This window comes from Bison bison, unplaced genomic scaffold, assembly GCF_000754665.1.
Source record: "Bison bison bison isolate TAMUID 2011002044 unplaced genomic scaffold, Bison_UMD1.0 scf7180017864128, whole genome shotgun sequence".
NCBI lineage: Eukaryota > Metazoa > Chordata > Mammalia > Artiodactyla > Bovidae > Bison > Bison bison.
This window is the reverse complement of record NW_011494700.1, coordinates 2,457,218-2,473,744: the sequence shown is the minus strand read 5'-3', so window position 1 is coordinate 2,473,744 and position 16,527 is coordinate 2,457,218. Positions and strand designations below refer to the sequence as shown.

The following is a 16,527-nucleotide window of genomic DNA, read 5'->3' as shown; positions in this document are numbered from 1 at the left end:
GGAAGTGTTTGTGACTCCTGGGAGCGTCCGCCAGAGTGGATGGTGGGAGCCCTGAACCGTGCTATGGAGGAGTCCAGTGAGCCCCAGTTGGATGCTAAGTCCAAGGTAAGGCCTGGTTTGAAAGGAACTGGGGCAGCGGGCTCCGAAGCAAGACTGTTCCCTGAATTGTGTTTTCTGCTTCCATTTCAGGTCACCAGCCAGGTGAGTGAGTGGCCATCCAGTCCCGTCCCCCGCCCGGCTCTGCTGGGCAAGGGATGGGCGACTGAACCTGGCCCTTCGCCCGCCCCCGGCAGCTGCGGGATGATGCCACCGTGAGCCTTTCCTAGCACGCCCTTCTACCAAGGCCTGTGTCCGCGAGCCCCTGAGTTTCGTCCCGCCTTCCTGATTGCTCCTTCCACTTTGCTCCTGAGGTTGTAGCCACTTATTTCCCCCAACCACTCCAGCCCAAAGAGTACAGACCAGATGTTAATCTTCCTTGATTAAGCGCCGTTGTTTCGATACTAGGTGCACAGTATTTGGGCATGTAATATATACAGAGAAGAAATTGTTAAAATTTGCGAAGATAGCACCGCAAACATTTTCTTGGCCCTTAAAAAGCAGTTTGTTGAAGATGAAGAGTTTACCTCTTCAACCTTTCAGTGTTTGTATTTTTTATGCTTGGGATAAGAATTTGAATTTTTAAGTATATCTTAGGACGGTTTCTTTGTTGCAAGAGTTCCTGTCTTTTTTCAACTAATGAACTGTTTTTAGCAAGTAACCTGGGAGAAGGCAATGGCACCCCACTCCAGCACTCTTGCCTGGAAAATCCCATGGACGGAGAGCCTGGTGGGCTGCCGTCTGTGGGGTCGCACAGAGTCGGACATGACTGAGCGACTTCACTTTCACTTTTCGCTTTCATGCATTGGAGAAGGAAATGGCAACCCACTCCAGTGTTCTTGCCTGGAGAATCTCAGGGACGGGGGAGCCTGGTGGGCTGCCGTCTGTGGGGCAGCACAGAGTCGGAAACGACTGAAGTGACTTAGCAGCAGCAGCAGCAGCAGCAGCAGCAAATAACCTGTACACTACCCAGAAGAGTATTAAAAGAGTATTTTAAACACAGAAGTTACCCACGACCACAAAAATATAAGGGCTGAGATAAATAAGGAGAACACAGGGACTGAGAGATGTCCATTGACTGCCCTCTGACATCGCTCCAGCTGACCTTGCTGCTGTTTTTGAGGATTCCTGAGAGATTGGGGGAAAAGCAGACAGTAATCAACCCCCTGTCTGGCTTTGCTCAGAGTTACTGCTTAATAACTTGAATTCAGTCTGTCATAAATCATCTCAACCATTTTCTTACGTTAAGTCCTATGTTTATTTGAGTAAGGTATCCTGAGACTGAAGTATACTGGATTCCAGAGTTTTAAACATTGAACCTTTTTTTGATGGGGGAGGGTGAAGGGGAAGGTGTGTTTGAAACAACACATTTATTCTTACAGTGCTGGAGATGAGAAGTTCAAAATTATCAAGAGGGAGGGGATATATGTATAATTATGACTGATTTGCATTGTATGGCAGAAACCAACACAACACTGTAAAGCAATTTTCCTCCAATTAAAAAATAAATTTAAGAAAAAGCCCAAAATTAGTCTTGTGGAACTAAAGTCAAGGTACCAGCAGGCTGTGTTTCTTCTGGAAGTTTTAGGGGAGAATCTGCTTCCTTGTCTGTTTCAGCTTCCTGCATTCCTTCCCTGTGGCCTCTTCTTCCATCTTCAAAGTGCATCCTTCCGGCCTCTGCTTCTGTCATCACCTGTCTTTCCTGCTTTCCTCACCATGTTGCCTTTTTTGATGTTGACCCTTCTCCACTTTCTTCTAAAGCCCAGCTGGATAATCCAGAAAAACCTCCCCACATCAAGATCCTTAATTTAGACACATCTACAGAGTCTGTTTTGTCATGTAAAGTACCATATTCACAGGTTTCTGGGGATTGCAACGTGGACATCTTTGGGGATTGTTGCTCAGTGTGCTCCACATCCCATCACACACTCGTTCACATGTTATATGATTGTGCATAGAAAAAGCCAAGATAATTTACAAGTAGACTATTAGAAATGATATTAGAGTTTAGGAAGATGATTCAGTGTTTTTCTGTAGTTCAAACACAGAGAGTTGAAAAATATTTTTGAAAAGATGTCATTTTTAACATTAGTAGGTCGGTCGTAAGTGCCTTGCAATAAATCTAACGAAAGATGTTTGAACTTTTATGAATAAAATTATAAAAAGTGACTGACTTCTGGTTTCTGGTCCAGTGTGTAAGGAGTTTGGAAGTCATCACTCTGCCTTCAAATAAGTGAAAAGCTGAACAGACTGAAAAATGAACAGTTCTTGGATTTGTCAGAGAAGTGAGGTCACAGGGCAAACTGCTGTCCCCTGAATTGGAGAGACAGGTGAATACAAAGAATCACAACTTGCCACAACACAAACCGCCATAAAATCCAGTGCCAGGGTAGGAAAACCCAAACTGTAATTGATGAATTCTTGGGAGGCTCAGAGTAGACATTCAGTTCAGTCACTCAGTTGTGTCCGACTCTGCGACCCCATGAATCACAGTACGCCAGGCCTCCCTGTCCATCACCAACTCCCGCAGTTTACTCAAACTCATGTCCATTGAGTCGATAATGCCATCCAGCCATCTCATCCTCTTCCATCCCCTTCTCCTGAGCCCGATCCCTCCTAGCATCAGGGTCTTTTCCAGTGAGTCAACTCTTCGCATGAGGTGGCCAAAGTACTGGAGTTTCAGCTTCAGCATCAGTCCTTCCAGTGAACACTCAGGACTGATCTCCTTTAGGATGGACTGGTTGGATCTCCTTGCAGCCCAAGGGACTTTAAAGAGTCTTCTCCAACACCAGAGTTCAAAAGCATCAATTCTTTGGCACTCAGCTTTCTTCACAGTCCAACTCTCACATCCATACATGACCACAGGAAAAACCATAGCCTTGACTAGACGGACCTTTGTTGGCAAAGTAATGTCTCTGCTTTTGAATATGCTATCTAGGTTGGTCATAACTTTCCTTCCAAGGAGTAAGCGTCTTTTAATTTCATAGCTGCAAATACCATCTGCAGTGATTTTGGAGCTCCAAAAAATAAAGTCTGACACTGTTTCCACTGTTTCCCCATCTATTTCCCATGAAGTGATGGGACCAGATGGCATGATCTTCATTTTCTGAATGTTGAGCTTTAAGCCAACTTTTTCATTCTCCTCTTTCACTTTCATCGAGAGGCTTTTTAGTTCCTTTTCACTTTCTGTCATAAGGGGGGTGTCATCTGCATATCTGAGGTGATTAATATTTCTCCCGGCAATCTTGATTCCAGCTTGTGCTTCTTCCAGTCCAGTGTTTGTCATGATGTACTCTACATATAAGTTAAATAAGCAGGGTGACAATATACAGCCTTGACATACTCCTTTTCCTATTTGGAACAAGTATGTTGTTCCATGTCCAGTTCTAACTGTTGCTTCCTGACCTGCATATAGGTTTCTCAAGAGGCAGGTCAGGTGTAGACAGGTGTGAGATAAAATCTCAGTTACCCCACCCCTTACCCCCAGTTGTTAGGGGGACCTCACACTTCTGTTTTACCTCCAGTAACTCAAATGGAATATTTTTATTCAAAGTTCATGATGTGCTTTTTGATATGTTTTAAAATAAAAAATGGTTATTTGTATTTAGTAGTATTGTAAGGGGAAAAAATCGTTGACATAGCGATGTCATTTCTATTTGTAGTATGTGCTTTTTCAATGTACCAGATATAGCTCATTTTTAGGACTAAAGCTAGTTTAAATTCTTTGAGCTGTAATACCTTCTGTCTTTAAATATTTCTCACCAGTATAAGAATCAGCAAGATTATTTGGGACCACATGTCCAGTGAGAGTTCACACCTCACATACAGTCTGTCAGCAAGCATTCCCTCTTACATTCTCTAAATTTATCTCCCCTTGCTGCCATCATCTTCTTGTGTAGATACTGTTGTTGTTTAGTCACAAGTCATGTCCAGCCCTTTGCGTCCTGTGGACTGTAGCCTGCCAGCTCCTCTGTCCATGGGCTTTCCCAGGCAAAAATACTGGAGTGGGTTTCCATGTCCTCCTCCAGGGGATCTTCATGACCTAGAGATTGAACCCATGTCTCCTGTATTGCAGGCAGATTCTGTACCACTGAGCCACCAGGGAAACCCCTAGATACTACATTTGGCTCACAGTTTGGTCTTCTTGTTTTCCTTAAAACTTCCATGTGCTGTTCATCAATCTGGAGGGACTTTTGCCATCTAGACCAGGTCTTTTCCCTTCTTGAAGCCAATTATAAGAATTTCTGTCTCACTAGAAAAAAGTCTTATGTGTTTCTTTGGAAGGAATGATGCTAAAGCTGAAACTCCAGTACTTTGGCCACCTCGTGCGAAGAGTTGACTCATTGGAAAAGACTCTGATGCTGGGAGGGATTGGGGGCAGGAGGAGAAGGGGACGGCAGAGGATGAGATGGCTGGATGGCATCACTGACTTGATGGACGTGAGTCTGAGTGAACTCCGGGAGTTGGTGATGGACAGGGAGGCCTGGCGTGCTGTGATTCATGGGGTCGCAAAGAGTCGGACATGACTGAGCAACTGATCTGATCCTAAAGGCTCTTCAAACGATGACCCTTTGTTTCTTCCACACTCTTCTAGCTCATGCCACTCCAGCCTCGTTCTCCAGGTATCCATGTGGCTTTTTCCTTCACTTGACTCAGGTGTCTCTGCATTCAGAAATCATCTCCTCATAGAGATCTGCCCCAGGCTGTAACTAAGTAGCCTTCCTGGTCACTCTGTCCCTTTATGTGCATTTTTAAAACCTCTTTTGGGACTCTAGTGATTAAGACTGAGCTCCCACTGCAAGGGGTGCAGTTTCCATCCCTGGTTGGGGCACTAAGAGACCATATGCCAGGAGATGTGGCCAAAAAAAATTATTGTTTTTCATACTTACTGCAACCATATTGTATATGTATTTGCTTATTGTCTGTCTTCCCAAATAGAATGTAAGTTTCTGAGGTCAGGAACTTTAATTTTTTTAATAGTCCCAGTGCCTAGAACATAGTATTGCTATTGTTTCCTAAATACTTCACTGAATATTGGGGCATAGAGACATAGTAACTTGTCCAAAGCCACATGGGTAGAAGGATGCAGAGGTGAACTTCAAACTCAGGTCTGTCGACTTGGGTCTGAACTTGTTAAATTTAACAAACCATCCCATCTTATCCAGCACCAGAAGGTCTAAGGTTACTCATTGCTTCACATTCCGATTCTTACAGTCATTGTTTTGAACTAATTCGCGGTTCCCTTTTATAGATGTCTAATTAGAACTCCTTATCGTAGATGAATGATCGTTGCCACATTTTATTGCTTTCCTTCTTGCTAGTTTTATAGTATAAATCAACAGAAGGATGGTATTGACACATGACATCTAGTGCCATTTTCCCTCTTCCTATTTATGAGATACATGTGCGAGCTAAGTCACTAAAGTCGTGTCTAACTCTTTGTGACCCCATGGATTGTAGCCCACCAGGCTCCTCTGTCCATGGGATGCTCCAGGCAAGAATACTGGAGTGGGTTACCATTCCCTTCTCCAGGGGATCTTTCCAACCCAGGGACTGAACCTGTATCGCTTGAATCTCCTGCATTGGCAAGTGGGTTCTTTACTGCTATGGTCACCTAACATGATATATATGAGACAGTGACTTAAATTTTTGTACAGTTTGTGTAATAATTTATAAAATGCATGACTATTCTCCTGTGTGTTGTATTGGGAGCTACAAGTCACATGAGGATGTATGAACTCCCTTCAGGGACTTTACAGTCTAGTAGAGGGTCGGGGCGGAGAAGGCAATGGCAACCCACTCCAGTACTCTTGCCTGGAAAATCCCATGGATGGAGGAGCCTGGTGGGCTGCAGTCCACGACTTCACTTTCACTTTTCACTTTCATGCATTGGAGAAGGAAATGGCAACCCACTCCAGTGTTCTTGCCTGGAGAATCCCAGGGACAGGGGAGCCTGGTGGGCTGCCGTCTATGGGGTCGCACAGAGTCAGACACGACTGAAGCGACTTAGCAGCAGCAGCAGCAGCAGAGGGTGGGGGAGGGAGACAGATCCACAGATGAGTACTGTTCAAGGCAGAATGTTCTAAGTGCCACGGTGTAAAAAGTAACATGAATATTCATGGAAAGGTTGAGTAAACCACGAAGGACTTCATGGCAGGGAAAACTGGGAGGCATTTTGAATTTTAGATAGACCTTTGAGAGTTGTATTCTAGAGGAATGAGCAGCATGAACAAAAGTGTGAAGATTGAAAGATAATGTAAAGAAAGGATGCGGTCCAGCTTGAGCACGAAAGTGATTTGGGACTGTGCTCTGAGGGGACTTAACTGCCAAGGGAAGGGTTGTAACTAGTTCTCGAGGCAGTAGGGTTTTGACCCACGATGCTAGACTTGGTTCCTTTATAAGTAGTGTTTAGAGTCTCCTCTGGATTGGAGCTGAGAAAGACCAAAGGCAAGAAACTTAATTAGGGAGCCGCAGTAAAATTGAAGGCAAGCCTTTTTTTTTAAGTCATTTGTTTATCTCATCTTTGGCTGCTCTTGAGTCTTCATTGCTGTATGCAGGCTTCCTCAAGTCGTGAGTGGGGGCTGCTCTTCCTTGCGGTGCACAGGCTTCTCATTGCCGCGGCCTCTCTTGTGATGGAGCACGGACTCTAGCACAGATTTCAGTAGTTGTGGCTCGTGGTCTTTAGAGTGTGGGCTTCATTAGTTGTGGTGCACGGGCTCGGTTGCCCCATGGCTTGTGGGATCATCTCTGTCCAGGGATTGAAGCTGTGTCCCCTGCATTGGCAGGTGGTTTCTTAACCACTGGACCACCAGGGAAGTCTGAAGGTAGGCTTTTTAAAAGACTTTGTAATGGTGAGATTGGGAAGGAGGGAGTAAATGTCAGTGGCATTGACTGAAATCAGATCTTGAGTACTTAGGAATTTGTAAGTGTTTTGTGTTGCAGAGAGAGAAAAATCAAAATTAACTGAAGTTTCAAACCTGAGCCACTTGGAAAATAGGTCATTAAAACATTGTTTTAATTATTTGTGTTTGCTACAGTTTCTATAAATGGAGTTAAGATTAGCTAGTTTTGAGATTTCATTTTTGATAAATCATCATGTATTGTAGTAAGTTTATTAACAAAGCTATTTTCAGCTAGTTGTGTTTGCTCTGTTTGAGTTATCTGTCACCACATGACAAACCACCCCAAACTTTGTGACTTAAAACAGCTGTTTAATTGTTTCTCATGAGTCTGTGGGTTAACTGGGCTTAGCTGGGTGGTGGTTTCTACGTCCTCTCAGGTCAGCTGTGACCTCAGTCATCTAGGAGCCTAATTGGGCCGGAAGTGAAGAGGTCTCATATGCTAGTCATGACCTGGCCTGAGAGCTCAGTTGGAGCTGATAATAGGCGTGACTTGGTTCTTCCTCATGTGGCTGCTCACGTCATGGTGGCTGGGTTCCAAGTGGGTAGGTCCCAAGATCCAGCATTCCATGAAGAAGGAAGCACATGCTTCCAGTTCTCCTAAGGCTCAGGCTCACAGGTTCCAGAGCACCTTTTCTGCCATATTTTACTTGTCAAAACAAGCACAGGTACAGCTCAGATTTGTGCAGGGAGAAAATAAGGCCCCCTTCTTGATGTGAGGAGTGACGTGTACTTACAGAGAGGAGTGGAATTAGTTGTTGGAAACTGTCTTTGGAGATCACTTACCATATACCCCTGAATTTCTAAACATATTAGTTCAACAGATAACTTATTGGAACATTCAGTTTGTATCAGATCAGATAATGTTATAGTAGATTCAGTAGTAACTAGATTGATAAGGCCATTTCCCCCTATAGCGACATAGGGGATGAACCATAATTAACATGATTTTAGAAACTGTTCTAAAGGCTTCCCTGGTGCTCAGCAGTAAGGTATCCGCCTGCCAATGTAGGAGACCCAGGTTCAATGCCTGGGTCAGGAAGATCCCCAGGAGAAGGAAATGGCAACCCACTCCAATATTCTTGCCTGAGAAATCCCATGGACAGAGGAGCCTGGCATGCTAACAGTCCATGGGGTCACAAAGAGTTGGACACGATTTAGCAACTAAATAAAATCACTAAGTCCTATGAAGAAAATCAAAGCATGAATGAAGGTGCTGCTGAGCAAGATGAGAAAGGCTTAGCAAACATTGTCCACTTAGGCTAGAGCTAATAATATTCACAAGTGGCTAGTGGCTACTGTATTGGACAGTGCAGGTCTAGCATTTAGAAGATGCTAAACATTTTTGCCCCATCCCAGACCTGTCTGCTTTTCTTTACCTATTAGAATTTCCTGTAATTCAGAATCATTGTCTTGTTGCAGCTAAGTATTGATATAATGAAAAGGGCTGGGATATGGAATCAGACAAATTTGGATTTGAATACCAGCTCTATTAGTTTTGTATCCTTGGATGAGTTGCTTAACAAATCTTTTCCTTATAGTACTTTAGAGAGCAGTTAATGTGTACAGAATACTTTGCATTTGAAAACTTTCATTTAAAAAAGGAGAGAACATATAAGTGTGTATTTTGTGATTCTGGCTATAAAACTTGCATACAAAAACTAGGAATGAGGACACAGGAATATGACGATAGTTTTTCAGATAGCAGAGTTTTGCATGATTATTTTTTAAATTTTCTCCTAGTTGTATTTTGAAAAATAAATTTAAACTAAAATGGTCTTAAAATTTTTTTCTTTGTACACAGTTTTTATTGTGATGTTTTTATGTTACTGATAACTTCAGCCATAATTTCTTGTTATTGTTCAGTTGCTAAGTTGTGTCCAACTCTTTGCGACCCTGTGTATTGTGGCATGCCGGGCCTCCCTGTCCTTCATTATCTCCTGGAGTTTACTCAGACTCATGTCCACTGAGTTGGTGATGGCATCCAACCGTCTCATCCTGTGTCAGCCCCTTCTCCTCTTGCCCTCAGTCTTTTCCCAGCATGAGGGTCTTCCAGTGAGTTGGCTCTTTGTGTAAGGTGGCCAAAGCTCTGGACCTTCAGCATCAGTCCTTCCAATGAATATTCAGGGTTGATTTCCTTTAGGATTGACTGGTTTGATTTCCTTGCTGTCCAAGGGACTCTCAAGCATCTTCTCCAGCACCTCAATTCGAAAGCATCAATTCTTCAGTGCTCAGCCTTCTTTATTGTCCAACTCTCACATCCATACATGACTACTGGAAGAACCATAGCTTTGATTATATGGTCCTTTGTAGGCAAAGTGATGTCTCTGATTTTGAATATATGAATATACTGTCTAAGTTTGTCATTGCTTTTCTTCCAAGGAGCAAGAGTCTTTGAATTTCATGGCCGAGGTCACCATCTGCAGTGATTTTGGAGCCCAAGAAAAGAAAATTGCCACTGTTTCCATTTTTCCCAACCTATTTACCATGAAGTCATGGGACCAGATGCCACGATATTTATTTTTGAATGTTGAGATATAAGCAAGCTTGTCAACTAATTTTAGTGTGACAGACTACAGCTAATTTCTTTGTTTACCTTTTTATCTATACTTGCATCTTGATTTTTTTTGTCTTTGTGCATCTTGATTTTTTTTTTCTTTGTATTCATTTTACTTATGGATATTCTCTCTCTCTTTTTTTTTTTACTACTGGGTTTTTCTGTAGTTTTTCTTTTAAAATTGTTTCCTTCATTCTATAAGAAATTTGAACTATATTGCTTTATTTTTAATATTCTCCATAGCCCTGGTTTTGTTTTTTATTCTTTTGAAAATCTTTTCTGCAGCTAATTCCTATTTAAGGCTCAACACACTTATTAGAAGTCTTGTTTTTAATTTGCATGTAAATATTCAGTTTAGAATTGGGAAATTCTCATCCCATAAACTTAATCCCAGCTGTTCTCCCCATGTAAAAAGCTCTTTTCCCTACAATAAATGACAGCTCTCCCTATTTTCCCATCTGCCAGTTCCACCATCATAATGGTCAGTGACTTGCAACATTGTGATCTTTAATTGCTGTTCTTCTTGAAATGTTCTGGATAATCCAGAGTTTTATTTCAGCCTTTTCAATATTTTACTCTATCATTTTATTGTAGACACTAAAAATATAACTTCTTGCATCAATGAGTTGAATACATTTAAAAAATGATTGGTTAGGTTTCTGAATTTCACCATCTAACTGGTGTAAAGTGATATCTCTAATCATGAACTCCCTTGAAGTCTGTTCTGAAATTTCTAGCAGCTTAGTGAACATTCCTATTTAGATATTCCTTATCCCTTTTCTTTTTGTTAATTTTATTGGAGTATGGTTGATTTACAATATTGTGTTTTGGGTGTACAGCAAAGTGATTAAGTTATATATACATATACATATATTAATTGTTTTTTAGATTCTTTTCTCAAATAGGTTATCACTTTTTGATAATACTTTTAGACTTAAAATATAAAAAGTCCTGGTTCCTATATGATATTCTCCTAGTCATTCAGGCTCAAACTCTTATAGTTGTGTTTGATACCTCCCTTAACCCTGCAGACAATCATCAAGACCTGTCAAGTCATTCTTTTATCAATAAGCCTAATCCTGCTTGTCACCACTGTAGTTCCAGTACAGAAAACCTTGAACCTGGATTACTGTGTTCTCCTGCCACCAGATGAATATTTTTAAATCAATACTTCCATGCTGTTCTCTGTACTCAGAAACTTTTAGTGAGTACCTGTTGCCAATTGGAAAAGTTTAAATAACTGACATGATAATGTTTTTCATAATAAGATAAAATACAGTTGACCCTTGAACAGTATAGGGATTAATCAATATGTAATTATAGTTGGTCCTCCATATCCTGGGTTCCTCTGCCTATAGGTGGATTCAACCAACTGCAGACTGTGTAGTACTCTGCTATTTACTATTAAAAAGCATCTGTGTGTAAGTGGATCCCTGCATTCAAACCCACATTTTTAAAGAGTCAACTCTAAATGAGAGTATTTTGAAAATTTGTACAGTTTTGCAAAAAGTTATGGCTTCTTGATTCTTGAACTTTTGTCAGCTTTATTTTCCATACTTTCTTATAAGAATCTTTCACTTGAAGACAGATAAATGCTCTGCCTGACCTGCATATAGGTTTCTCAAGAGGCAGGTCGGGTGGTCTGGTATTCCATCTCTTTCAGAATTTTCTACAGTTTATTGTGATCCACACAGTCAAAGGCTTTGGCATAGTCAATAAAGCAGAAATAGATGTTTTTCTGGAACTCTCTTGCTTTTTCGATGATCCAGCGGATGTTGGCAATTTGATCTCTGGTTCCTCTGCCTTTTCTAAAACCAGCTTGAACATCTGGAAGTTCACTGTTCACGTATTGCTGAAGCCTGGATTGGAGAATTTTGAGCATTACTTTACTAGCATGTGAGATGAGTGCAATTGTGTGGTAGTTTGAGCATTCTTTGGCATTGCCTTTCTTTGGGATTGGAATGAAAACTGACCTTTTCCAGGCTTGTGGCCGCTGCTGAGTTTTCCAAATTTGCTGGCATATTGAGTGCAACACTTTCACAGCATCATCTTTTAGGATTTGAAAGAGCTCAACTGGAATTCCATCACCTCCACTAGCTTTGTTCATAATGATGCTTTCTAAGGCCCACTTGATTTCACATTCCAGGATGTCTGGCTCTAGGTCAGTAATCACACCATCGTGGTTATCTGGGTCGTGAAGATCTTTTTTGTACAGTTCTTCTGTGTATTCTTGCCACCTCTTCTTAATATCTTCTGCTTCTGTTAGGTCCATACCATTTCTGTCCTTTATTGAGCCCATCTTTGCATGAAATATTCCCTTGGTATCTCTAATTTTCTTGAAGAGATCTCTAGTCTTTCCCATTCTATTGTTTTCCTCTATTTCTTTGCATTGATCACTGAGGAAGGCTTTCTTATCTCTTCTTGCTATTCTTTGAAACTCTGCATTCAGATGCTTGTATCTTTCCTTTTCTCCTTTGCTTTTCACTTCTCTTCTTTTCACAGCTATTTGTAAGGCCTCCCCAGACAGCCGTTTTGCTGAAATGAAGCTAATTTTCTGAAAGACTGGCCCAGTTTAGACTACCATCAGTGCACTGTGACACATCCTTCCATGCCAGTTTTAGAACTGTCAAACTTAAAATTGTGCTATTTTGGTGGGTGTGTAGTGATAACTCTGTGGTTTAAATGTCCATTTTCCTGTTTCCTTTCATATATTTATCAGCTTGTAGTTCTTTTCTTGTTTACCCATAATCCTTTCTCTATTTTTGTATGGGAAACTTTTATTTAAAAAGGACCTGTACAGTCTTTTCACTTATCAAAGATGTTAACCTTTTATCAGGACCAGCCTGGCCTTCATACTATAGCTGATTTTGTCTAAAGCCAGTCTGAAGATGGGAGGAAAGTTTCGTCCTTATATTAAACCTACCTTTTATAAAATTTTATTAATAAGTAAAGCTGTTTGCCCAGTAAGCATTCATTTGGTCGCAGAAGGTATTGGTCAGTAGGTATTTTTGATAAGTGCCTACTGTGTCCTACCTATCTGCCTAAGCTTTGGGTACAAGATACAAAATTTTCTTCCGTATACTATCTTAAGGTTTGAGCTCTGTATTAAGGGCTGCATTTATCCAGTCCTGTTTTATGTCATGGAAACACTGAGCAATCATTGAAAAGAATTAGCTAGAAAGTATTGATAGAAAGTATTACATACTCCAAAGCATGTAATCTTTGGAGTCAAAAAGACTTTGGTTTTAGCTGAGTCCAGAAATGTGTGACCTTGTGCATTTTATATCTGCTCTCTGAAATTCAGTTTTATCATCTGCAAAATGGAAATAATAGTCTATAATGTTATGATGATTCAGTGTGGCATTTAATGCATGTAAACTGCCTAGCACATCACCTGACGAGTATCCATCAGCAGTGATGAAATCTAAAACCACCTCCCCCAGTATTCATGCTAGTGTAAGGTTTCAGGTCAAGGACTGAGATGAGGAAGGAAACGAATTGTTCTCATGTGTGCCTCAGTCAATATGAAGATGGTGTATAACTCACGTTCCACTTTAGGACTTTCAGGTTGTGAAATGCGGGAAGGACATAAGTGGAATAGGAAAATGAGATAAGAGATGATTCAAAAGTCCCCTTAAGGACAGAAGCAAACTGAAAAAAACAAAGGAAAATGATATTGACACATCTGCCTCCCTTACACATCTGGTGGAAAATTTTTGTAATTATGACAGTGTTGTTGTTTTCCAGCCCTGTTTGTGTCCCTTTGCCTCTCTCCATGTTCATTTGATTATTATCCCCCTAACAATATTACGTTGAAGACATTTTCTTTTATTATGATTGGACTTGAAGTTAAAACTTGAATTTGAGAGCAGTAAATTTGAATAAATATCTGCATTCAGGGCAATGTTATAACTTGTGTATTATTGTGAACTCTTTTATTACAGCTCATAGATTTTGAGTGGAAGCTGGGTATGGCTGTGAGCTCCGACAGTTGCAGATCTCTTAAGTATCCTTATGTTGCAGTGATGCTCAAAGTGGCAGATCATTCAGGTCAAGTGAAGAACAAGTCCTTTGAAATGACAATCCCACAGTTTCAGGTTTGTGATACAACTCATTCAGTTTTAGCTGTTATTCTATAACTGCTGCCCAAAAAAGATACATAAAATCATTTTTAAGAGAAAATTGTAACTTTATTTGCAATTCTTTTGAGTGCTTTACATTTAACACATACAAAAGATCTCAATTTGTTTTATTTTGGAATTATTAATATATTATTTTTAATATAATATGTTGAATTTGTATATTTTGACACTCCATCACTTCCGTAGTACTCATCTGTGAGTATATTTAAGAAATTTGCATCTTTTCTAGCAGGGTATTTACTTTGTATTTAACTGTTTTATTCTTCATAGGCTTAATATTTAAGAATGATGAAGCTGAATGAATCTTACCTTTGAACAGTATTGACCTTGAATTTTCTGACTAATAATGTTTACTAAATGCAGATCAGACCACAAATACTAGTACTTGATAGCTAATTTTATCTGCTAGGGTTTTGAGTAACTTAGTAGCTTATATTTAGAATCATGTTATATATATTATTATTTTTAGTGTGTGTGTGCACACGCACACTCAGTTGCTCGATGTGTCCAATTCTCTGTGGGCCCATGGAGTAAAGCCCACCAGGCTCCTGTGTCTGTGGAATTCTCCAGGCAAGAATAGTGGAGTGGACTGCCATTTCATCCCCCAGGGGATCTTCCTGACCAAGGGGTCAAACCTGTAACTGTCGAGTCTCTTGCATTGGCAGGCAGATTCTCTATCACTGCACCACCTGGGAAGCCCCGTTGTATATACTGTTATTTCACCTCTTTTCTGTAAGCAAGAAAGGGGGAAAGAAGGTAGATGAGAAATCAGATTTCCTTTTCAATGTACATACAGGGAAATGCTTTGTCTTTGGCTAATTTAACTGACCTTAGAGTTTTGTCTTGGTTTGTTCATTTTGATGCCTATGGTGAGTGAATAGATATGAATGCTTAATTACAACTCTTCCTACTCTAAAAAAGTCAAATAATCTAAGAAAGGCCACCAAGATGAATGAAATGGAAATGTAATGAGAATTCTTTATAAAACTGAAAATATATTGGTCCCAGACTTCTTTCTTTTTTCTTCTTGATATATATATTGTATTGAAGTATGGCTGACTTACAGTGTTTCAGGTACACAGCAGGGTGATTCAGTTATACATATACATATATTATTTTTGAGATTATTTTCCATTATAGGTTATTACAAGATATTGACTGTTGTTCCCTGTGCTATACAGTAAACCTTTGTTGCTTGTTGTAGATCTGCTGTTTCTTTTAGATTAGAAATCTAGCATTCTATTCATACAAAATCAAGTGGAATCAAAATGTCATAATTTTTTTAGACAAAATTTATGTTTTCTAAAATATATATATATTACACATACTATATATATATATAATATATATACACACACACACATATATATGTATACAAAAGCTTTTCTACCACACTTGATAAAGACCTGAGAAGAACTTAAAAAAGAGAGAGAGAAAAGTTGGAGACATTGGAAAGTATAAACTAAGTGAAATGGGAGCACTGAATATGGAATAGAAAAAATGGAACAAACTAGATAAAAATAAAAGATCATCATATAGTCCAGTTGTTTTTAAACATGGCTGCTCATTAGAAACATATCTGGGGTTTTGAAGAAAAAAAGTAATACCTGGGCATTTGTATTTTTTACCAAACCAAGATAATTCTCATATGCATCTGGATTTTAAAAAGTGATTACAAGTTTTTCTATTAAATAGCAATTTTGGTGATACAGAATTCTATTATTTTTCTGTTGACCAGTCATGATACAATGGTATTAAGTGAGTAATAGTTATATAATCACAGTAGTAAAAGATGTTTATCAGTTTTCACAATCAATAGCCAGACAAAAAAGAAAAGATAATTACAGTTGCAAGCCATAATGGGAACATGATTAACCTAAGAGTATAAAATAAGTACATGCACTTTGGGGGGTCAAGCAGAGTGATGTGGTAAGTCGAAGTGCATACATGCATATGTTTTCATCTGCCTGGCCAGTCTGTGTCTTTTGGTTGGCACATTCAATCCATTTACATTTAAGGTGATTATCGATATGTACGATCCTATTTCCATTTTCTTTTAAGTGTATTTTCTGTAGGTCTTTTCCTTCTCTTGTGTTTCCTGTCTGGAGAAGTTCCTTTAGCACGTACAGATGGTTTGGTGGTGCTGAACCTGTTAACTTTTGCTTGTCTGGAAAGCTTTTGACTTCTTGACTTCTCCATCGTATCTGAAGGAGAGTCTTTCTGGGTAGAGTATTCCTCGTTGTAGGTTCTTCCCTTCCATCACTTTAAATACGTCATGCCTTTCTCTTCGGGCTTGTAGAGTTTCTGTTGAGAAATCACCTGGCAACCTGATGGGAGTTCCCTTGTATGTTGTGTGTCTTTTTTCCCTTGTTGCTTTTAATATTTTATCTTTGTCAGTTTAAGAACTGTGTATCTTGGGGTATTCCTCCTTGGGTTCGTCCTGCCTGGGACTCTTCTGCTTTTCCTGGACTTGGTTGATTATTTCCTTTCCCATCTTAGGGAAGTTTTCAGCTATTATTTCTTCAAATATTTTCTCAAGTCCTTTATCTCTCCTCCTCCTACTGCTAAGTCGCTTCAGTCGTGTCCGACTCTGCGCGACCCCATAGACGGCAGCCCACCAGGCTCCCCCGTCCCTGGGATTCTCCAGGCAAGAACACTGGAGTGGGTTGCCATTGCCTTCTCCAATGCATGAAAGTGAAAATCGAAAGGGAAGTCGCTCAGTCGTGTTCGACTCTTAGTGACCCCATGGACTGCAGCCTATCAGGCTCCTCCGTCCATGGGATTGTCCAGGCAAGAGTACTGGAGTGGGGTGCCATTGCCTTCTCCATTCCTC

The 16,527-nt window shown here is 40.2% G+C and overlaps 1 protein-coding gene across 2 annotated transcripts in view; it reads left to right on the top strand.

The window, feature by feature from the left end:
• The window catches only part of TBC1D4 (TBC1 domain family, member 4), a 263,231-nt gene continuing 246,704 nt past the window's right edge, over nucleotides 1-16,527 (top strand). For both annotated transcript variants that reach the window (XM_010839664.1, XM_010839663.1), the window contains exons 1-3: nucleotides 1-105; nucleotides 190-201; nucleotides 13,497-13,649. In XM_010839664.1, coding sequence (XP_010837966.1) covers nucleotides 40-105; nucleotides 190-201; nucleotides 13,497-13,649 — 231 coding nt within the window. In that variant the 5' untranslated portion in view covers nucleotides 1-39. The remainder of the gene's footprint in view (nucleotides 106-189; nucleotides 202-13,496; nucleotides 13,650-16,527) is intronic.